This window comes from Protobothrops mucrosquamatus, unplaced genomic scaffold, assembly GCF_001527695.2.
Source record: "Protobothrops mucrosquamatus isolate PMUCROS unplaced genomic scaffold, P.Mucros_1.0 scaffold67, whole genome shotgun sequence".
Taxonomy (NCBI): Eukaryota; Metazoa; Chordata; class Lepidosauria; order Squamata; family Viperidae; genus Protobothrops; species Protobothrops mucrosquamatus.
In genome coordinates, this window is record NW_015386445.1 from 585441 (window position 1) to 593948 (window position 8508).

The 8508-nt window shown below is 42.6% G+C and overlaps 1 protein-coding gene across 1 annotated transcript in view; it reads left to right on the forward strand.

Annotated features, from left to right (window-relative positions):
- The window catches only part of KIAA0355 (KIAA0355 ortholog), a 20306-nt gene extending 12842 nt beyond the window's left edge, over positions 1 to 7464 (forward strand). The window contains exons 7-13 of the mRNA XM_015812090.1: positions 1178 to 1275; positions 1613 to 1738; positions 2645 to 3648; positions 4217 to 4382; positions 4982 to 5116; positions 6066 to 6144; positions 6364 to 7464. Coding sequence (XP_015667576.1) covers positions 1178 to 1275; positions 1613 to 1738; positions 2645 to 3648; positions 4217 to 4382; positions 4982 to 5116; positions 6066 to 6144; positions 6364 to 6675 — 1920 coding nt within the window. The 3' untranslated portion in view covers positions 6676 to 7464. The remainder of the gene's footprint in view (positions 1 to 1177; positions 1276 to 1612; positions 1739 to 2644; positions 3649 to 4216; positions 4383 to 4981; positions 5117 to 6065; positions 6145 to 6363) is intronic.
- Positions 7465 to 8508: the final 1044 nt, after the last annotated feature.

Below are 8508 nucleotides of genomic sequence, written 5' to 3' on the forward strand. Positions count from 1 at the left end.
TATACATATTTCCCTGTATGGAACACTAAGTTTCACTAGTTTCATCTACTTTACCATGTTCTTCCTTGAGTTGTGAGAAAGAGAGATGTTCAAGTGGGCTTTTTTTAGCTACCTATTGTAGCAGCTTATTTTTTAATTTGACATGGGAAAATATTAATATTCCTGAATAGATTATTTTTCATCCTAACTTCAGGCAGTTGCTTTTTTCCTCCGCCCACAGGAGGAAAATTAAAGGTGGGTATATAGGTTGTCCTCGACTTATAGCCATTCGTTTAGTGACATTCAAAGTTACAGTGGCACTGAAAAAAGCGATTTATGACCAGTTTTCACACTTAGGACTGTTGCGGCATCTCCATGGTCACGTGGTTAAAATTTGGGCCCTTGGCAAGTGGCGTGTATTTATGAGTCATTGAGTGAATCTTGAACCCCAGTTAAGCTCCATTGTTTCTGGTGAGTGGAACAGAAATCACTTTGGGCGCTTTACAGAGGCAGAGAAGCAGTTTCAGGAAGTCCACTGCGTTGCTTCCAGTTGACTGCGCTAGTGAAGATCCTGTTTGGGTGTTGGTGGAGGAGGAAACATCTGTTCAGGAAGAACAATGGATGCTGGAAGTCATTTCCCAGGCTGGGTGTGTGGAAGCTTAATTGGCTGGGATTGAATAGCTTGCTTCCTCCGAAAGTGCCGTGGGTATTCCACCATTAAAATCCGCTGCCACAGAGTGCAGATAGTTTGAGGCATCTGAGGGATGAGAACAAAGCTTTCATTTGAGTGACCAGAGGGTGGTCAGGATTCGTTTTTTCCAATCTTGTCTAACAGTTTACAGGAGTAACCAAGATTAAAATGGATCCCTTGAGTTCAAATGTTTATACCTTTCCAAAAAAGCACGCAAAGGAAGATTAAATTATTAGCTGATGAAAAATGCTTAGTGAAATGCTTGCCTCTTTAAATACATCCTGAACTTTCTTAGCTCTTACATTTCACGATTATTTCAGCAGCTCCTCACAACTGTAAATACCATTCACACATATCTCTTTGTTTAACGTTTATATGCACTCGATTAGAGTTTAGTTCCCCAGGGGCCCTGGCGGCTGCTATAAAATGATTTGTTGTTAAGTTTGAAGAGGGTCATTCTAGTACTTTTAAAGTGGCAGTTGCTTACTTATTTTTCTTTGCAATTAGGTGGTTGTAGACACAGCACAGAATGAAAACAAAGAAGCTTATGCACCACAAATCAGCTTAGAAGGTTCCAGAATTGTGGTTCAAGTCCCATCAACTTGGTAATTAGAATTTGCTACTTAAGGAAACCCAAAACAGCATTGTGCGTGCCTCTGTGTGTGGAAAAAGTTAAGAAATCTTATTAAAAATCTTACTGTGGTTTACAGTATCATAAAAACTATCCTAATACAGTAAATTGAAGGAAGTAAATAGTTTAAGTCACGCAGTTGATAATTACAGTGATAATAAGTTTTCAATGATCTCTGGAAGCTTCACTTCACACGGAGAGCCTGCCTAACCTTTGTCAGAAGATTGTCCTGTGTCATGATCAGAACATTAGTAATCTGATCATTAATTACATTAGTAATCTGGAAATATCTGATTCTCCATCTGCATCAGGTGCCTGAAAGAAGACCCTGCCACAATGTCTCTGCTGCAGAGGAGTCTGGATCCAGAGAAAATGCTAGGACTGGTAGATGTACTTTATACTGCCGTGTTTGACCTAAATCGCTGGAAAGAAGGAAGGTTGGTAGGCCTGACTGTGGCCGCAATTGGTACTGAATTAGCATTGCATAACACTCCTCATTCAGGTGAAAATGACTGTGAGGAGCTTCATCTAGTAGTTGTTCAAGCCACTTATACTAGGAATCAGAATTTCTGGGCAGCAGCATTTGACATGGTAGGAAAACCATGGTGGGTTTTGGTTTTTTTTTGCATACACATCTTAGCTTCCTGTTTCAATTTATATGCCTCTGAGAAATCTGCTTTAACATGTTGCTTTGAAGTGGAGTGGGTGGGAGTGGACACAGAGAAATCCAGAGGCGAGAGGATGTGATCTCTCCATAGGAAGGGACTGATCCCCCCAAACACAGATCAGAACACCACTACCCTGAGAGAGAGACTAGATCTGATATGTGACCTCTCCTGTCAGTTGGCTCTGCATAAGCTGTAGCTTGTCCCTGGTGTCCAGGAACTCCTGAACCACCCTTGGTACCAGGTTCAAAGAAGGCAGCTCAGAGTTCCCCAGGACCATAAGCCTCGGGGGCTCCACTGCCCACCTAGCCATAGAGTTGTGGATCTCAGGCAGTTGCAGCTATACTGCAAGGAGAGAGGTAAACAAATAGAAATCCTAACTGATCTGTATGGCTCAACCTCACCTAGTAAGTCTCCCGTCCAGCTATGTCTGGGACAGCACACCTGAAGGCCTTTGGAAATAATCACCGGCCTCCATGCCTGCCCTGGAGTCTTGGCTAATGGCACATCCAAAACCCAGGGGGGCACATTACAGAGAGGAGACACAGACACATCTGGTTTCAGTAACAAAGGCAGGTGGACTGTTTGTTTATGTTTTGTTCATTCCTGAATTGCATGTTTATATATTTTTCTAAGTAATTTTTTAACCTGAACTAGAAGGTCATTTTTGTTTCCCAGGGAGCAAGTGTTGCCCTACATTCAGATCCAACTCCGACGCGACAGCTCTGACTTTGGAAGTCACACTGACTTACCATCTGGAAATGGCAGCAAAGCAACGGGTGGCTTGCAGAAGACTTTCTCAAAGTTGACATCACGATTTACCAAAAAAACTTCTTGTACAAGTTCAAACAACAGTGGAAATTACTCCATTCCTAATATACCTTCTAAAACCCATTTTATAACTAACAACTCAGAGGACAAAGCAAAACTACCAAGTAATGCGGATGCTCGGCTGCAAAGTATTTTGAACCTTGGCAACTTTCCGAGGGTTCTCGAGCCCGCCCAGCTGATGCAGAGCTCAAACCACCACGGAGTCAATGGCCTCCTTGAAAGGCAGGAGGGAGGCATGGTAGAAGATGGTAAGGATGCCAAGGGCATGAATTTACCAACTGACCAGGAAATGCAGGAGGTCATCGATTTCCTTTCGGGTTTCAACATGGGCAAGTCCCAACAGACTTCTCCACTGATGAGAAGAAGAGCCTCGGTTGCCTCCTCTTCTGCTGCAGCAGAACAGAAAGCGGCTGCTGTGCAGCTGCCCTCACTACAGTCGTCATCTCACACCCCACTGCACCATCTTCAGCCGGGGCTGCCCCAGCAGCCCCATCCCCAGAAACCCCAACAGCAGCAGCAGCAGCAGCAGCAGCAGCACTATCAGCCCTTGCGCCAGCCCATCGGGTCGCAGCAGCGCCTGCCCAGTAAGTGGCCAGGGGGTCCCAGCCAGCCGCCAGGCCAGACTGTGGGGCCAGGGCTGTCCTCGCTGCCTCAGTGGGGCAGCCATGCCTTCTCCGATCTGAGCTCTGATTTATACAGCCTGGGCCTGGTGAACAGCTACATGGATAACATGATGTCGGAGATGCTGGGGCAAAAACCTCAAGGGCCAAGAAATAACACCTGGCCAAATCGTGACCAAAGCGATGGGATCTTTGGGGTGCTGGGAGAATTTCTGCCTTTTGACCCTGCAGGTGAGTTCAACTAATCAACACATTATTTTACAGCACCTTGAACGTCTCCCGATGTTTTTGAGCACCAGGGCATTCTCGTGAGCTAGCAGCCTCCTCCTGTAGGAGCAGCGTGGTTTTTGAGTTTAATCTGAAATTTTCTCTCCTCCTTTGGCCTAAATTGCTTTACTTTGTTATTGCTTTTCAGCTTGTTGAGCTAATTTCTGTTTATGCTTTTGATAACATAACTGTTACTGTAAGCAACTAACAGCCGCTTTTTATAATGATTGTTTTATGTGTATGCCTTTTTCGATCAGCAAAGTAAGTTTCCTTCAGTGGTCCACCACACGGGCGATTGCCTGTCCTGCTGCTTTGCTCATGGCTTGCATTGCACAAAGACAACTTGCCAGGAAAGCACTTTTCTGTGTGGTGCTGAATATTCAGCATCCAACAAACATTCTGGACTACTAACGGGATTCTTAGGCATGTCCAAGCTACAACCGAGGGGTAGCTTGCCAAGCATAAAGAATTAAATAAGGGATAATTGGGGAAGAAATAGCTGATTGATAGAGATTTCTTTTCTTCTGCCCAGTTGGCTCAGATCCAGAGTTTGCCCGCTATGTGGCTGGGGTCAGCCAGGCCATGCAACAGAAAAGGCAGGCGCAACACTTTCGTCGCCCCAGCAACGCACGTAGCAACTGGTCTCATCCTGATGACCTGCACAGGACCTGGCCCTTCCCAGAGTATTTCACAGATGGGTAAGAAGCCCTTGGCAGCTCTCCTTTGTATACTGCACTGTGCAAACTATCAATAGAAATTAAGTAAATTGGCTTTAATTGATTGTTGAGGCTGTTTTGTTGATCCAGTACATTTTATTTTATAGATTAAATGCTTATGCCATACTTCTCTTAATGCAAAATGGTACACGTGGATAAGACATGGCTGTTTCAGCTAGCAGGACTGGCCTAGGGGAAATTTTTAGCTGGGTTTTAAAAGATTTTAAATTAATATAGGCCAATATTAATATCTTTTTTAATTATGTTTTTAACTATAGTTATTTTGGTATTTCTGTATCTGTTTTATTAGGCTGTTAGCCGCCCTGAGTCCGCAAGGAGAAGGGCGGGATATAAATACAATAAAACTCAAACTCTATTTTTCCTTTTAAGAGGAATATTTAGCTAAGAATAATTCCAAACACAGGAACTTAAGCTACAAGGTAAATATTTTACCTTGTAGCTTAGTGAATTTGAAATTGTTCCTTGAGATCTTGCCCTATCAAGATTAACTCTGAATGAACCCCACTTTCTCCAGCTCCTTGGGGAGCCCCTCTCAATCCTGCCTTGCTGCTTCTTTGTAGGGAGATGACCAGTAGCTGGTCAGGGACTCAGGGGGACTCTGCCAGTTCCAGTGATGAGGCCTCCTCCGCCAATGGAGACAGTTTGTTTTCCATGTTCTCAGGGCCTGACATCGTGGCTGCTGTCAAACAAAGAAGGTACGTCAAACAAGGAACCTTTGACTTTAATTTTTTCCCTTCTCTTAGCAGGAATCACAGAAGCAGCTCTGTTTTGAAATTCAGATCTCTCTCCTTTCTTACTACACCTGAACTGATTCAACTTACTACATAGATTTACATAGTAAATTGGGGGGGGGGGGCTGAGGGCTGAGCGCTGAGTGGTAGAATTTGAATAGGTTGATGATGCATACATGGACCGGTTGTGGTGCCCCTGCTTTTGTGGAGTCAGGATAATTGCTGTAAAGTAATTATGAAGAGTGTCTGTGTGGGAATGTCTCACCTGTCGAGGTAACAAAAGAATGGAGCTGGTGTGAATTGGGTAAGGGTCCAGTCTTGTGTCAGAGCCAGTAAATGTGTTCACACAATTGCAGGATGCATCGATGCATCTCAAGGGTAATCCAAAGATCTGGGCTTGCATAGCATGTTGAATCTTTGCTTGGATATCCAGCAGGGTCATTGTTAAACATACTTGAACTAGATGAATTCCTGGCTGGATCCCACGAGATTGGACCTAGCTTAGAGATGATAGGGGGAGCAATTACAACTTCCCACAGTTATTCCAGAAGAATACTAGGGTGCTAATTGATAGAATGCTGAAGCGCAATTCTCAGAGCACTGTGTGTGGATAGGTGGGTTGGTATCTCCACTTAATGGAATCGGTTAATGTCAGAGGGGATCCCTTAGTCTAGCATATTTGGGGGGGGGGGGGGTTGCCGCCATGCCTTCTCTCAGTTTGACTATAGAATTACTGAATACAGGATTGCATTGATTAAACAGTATTTTCCTATTAAACTATCACGACATTTTTCCTTCATTGAAATGAATATATATAAATCATTTATTGCTTATAAATTGCTTCAAAGCGAGATGGGCTGCAAACAAATTTACTAAATAAATAAATCAACATTTTTATATTTTGTTTTTTCAGAAAACACAGCAGCGGGGAACAAGACACAAGCACACTTCCTTCACCACCACTCCTTTCCACCGTGGATGATCATAGCCAGGCAAGTACAAAAATGATTGAAGGAGCCATTAAGCAGTTAATTGTATTAACAGTAATGTGGAAGGCTGTGTCAAGAGCTGATTTAAGATCCTGTGTAAAGCCAGAGGGCCGGAAGGGAGGTTGGGGGAGGGTAGGAAGTCCTTTCTCTGTCTGATGGTCCTTTATGCCTGGCTCGGGGACAGAGGTTGACGCTGCTCAGATGTCCGTGTTGCTCTTGCAGGACAATAAAACTAAAACGTGGCCCCCGAAGGCTCCTTGGCAGCATTCGCAGCCAGGCCAGAATATGTCTTTCTATCAGCTAAGCAGCCCTGCCAGCCACTGGAACGACCCCATGCAGATCCTGCCGTCTCCCGTTTGGTCAGCCGCCAACGACTGCACTCCGCCCGCAGGGATGGCCTCCCCGTTTGCTTACAGCCAGCAGCCTCAGCAGTCGCCTCCATTGCCCCCGTCTCAGCACAAGCAGGGGCACAAGGGCTTTAAGTCTTTCCCGGGCAAGCATGAGCGTCGGCCGTCCTACCTACCGCAGTACTGACGCGCCTCCGTTTCCTCCTGGCCAGAGAAGCAGCCGAGGACCAAAGTCTTTGGTATGATCCAGGCTTGCTTTGTTTCTGTCTGCTGGATGTGATGTGGGGTGACAGCTTTGGTAGTGAGTCTCTCATTCCTTGCAGCACTTGGCACACGGTGTCTACACAACAACTCTAAACTGTGACCCTTTCAAAGCATATAGACTCCCCGGTAACAAATGGTGACACTCTTACTTACCACAGAAAACACTGTATTTTATAGCTATTTTTTCATATAGATTTATAGTTACCATTTCTTGCTAAAACAGATTTGAGTATTTTTAAGCCAATCTAGCAGTTTTGCTCAATGCTCATTTTCTTCAGATTTCTAATTGACAAAATTATAAAGTCTTCACTCTGATTTTCACAAGCTGTGGTAGCTTTTTTAATGCAGCAGTTGTCAATATGCCGCACAAACTCTTTGAAACAGGAGTAGGGCAAACAACAACTGAAAATCTAATTCTTTCCAGTTATTTAGTTTGTGCAAAACAGCTGGAAACTGCTCAAGGTCTGTGAAGTGATCTGGCCAATCAGTGAACACCCTCCACCTCCATAAAGTCCTTTCGGTGGAGTTATGACACTACATTTGATACTTTTACATTTGGCCAAAGGCATTATCCATACAGTGCTTTTAAATATATGAAAGAATAGTTAAGACTACTTGCAAATATAAGTCTTATTTCAGTGCTAGACTTAGTGTGTAAAAACATGAGCTGGCTCAGAAGAGAGAGAACTTAAAACACTATTTTTTTGTAGTGCTAAGAATTAAAATAAACTACGTTCAGTCAATATGTGCCATTAAATAAATGAACCTGTGGAATTAGAAATATCTTCCAACCAAAGTGGATCTGGGGAATGATTGGTGCTTCAAATGGGAAAAAGGTAAATATGTATAGTGATCCCATTGTATATTAATTGAAGTGAGAGAAGTCTTTATAAAACCTATTTAAATTTTCATATTTCATCTTTGAAAGAGTAATTATAAACCACAATATTTTCTGGTATAAAGGTTTTTGACAGTATTAATATTATTTTTATATTTTCTTAATTCATATCATTCTAATACATTGACAAGTAAATGGGTTATTAGTTATAAATACATAGTTTTTGATGAAGATAAAAGCACATTTAAGTTCCCATTTTCTACAAACGTACATGTGTATATTAAAGATACCAAATTTTATATATATATATATATATATATATAACTATATATATATATATATATATATATATAAACAAACACTAAATGTTGGGGTGGATAGCATAAAAGCCCATCCACCTTCTGCTTGTGCGCCGTTTGGCCATCTTGGCAGGCCTAAAATGTTACTTTTTGTGCTGGTTAAGGATGCCAATGTTGCCTGTATTTATGATATTGTCATCTTGTTTCCTGAAATCCCATCCTTACCATGTTTACAGAACTGTTTGCTGTGCATAACTTTACAGTCATGTGCTTTGCACAATCAGTGTGGCTTCTGTCTGTACATTGTTAATGTTCTGTACTTTCTGCTAAAATGTTGGTGAATTTAAGTGATTTTGAGTCTCAAGTATACAATTGAAAACTTGTATTGGACCTTAAAATTGATTGCAGTTGTATGCCACAAGGCTTTCAAGTACAGATATATGTTGTGTTGAGATTTGCTGTAGAGCATTTAAGCTGCTGCTGCTGCTGCAGTTGAGTGACAAATGCAAACATTGGCAATTTTCTAAAATTGAAGTTAAATAGTGGAAATGCAGGTGAATCATTTTTTGTCTGGTAGGTGCTGCATCCTCCACTGCTTCCAGTTATTCTGAACACCTAT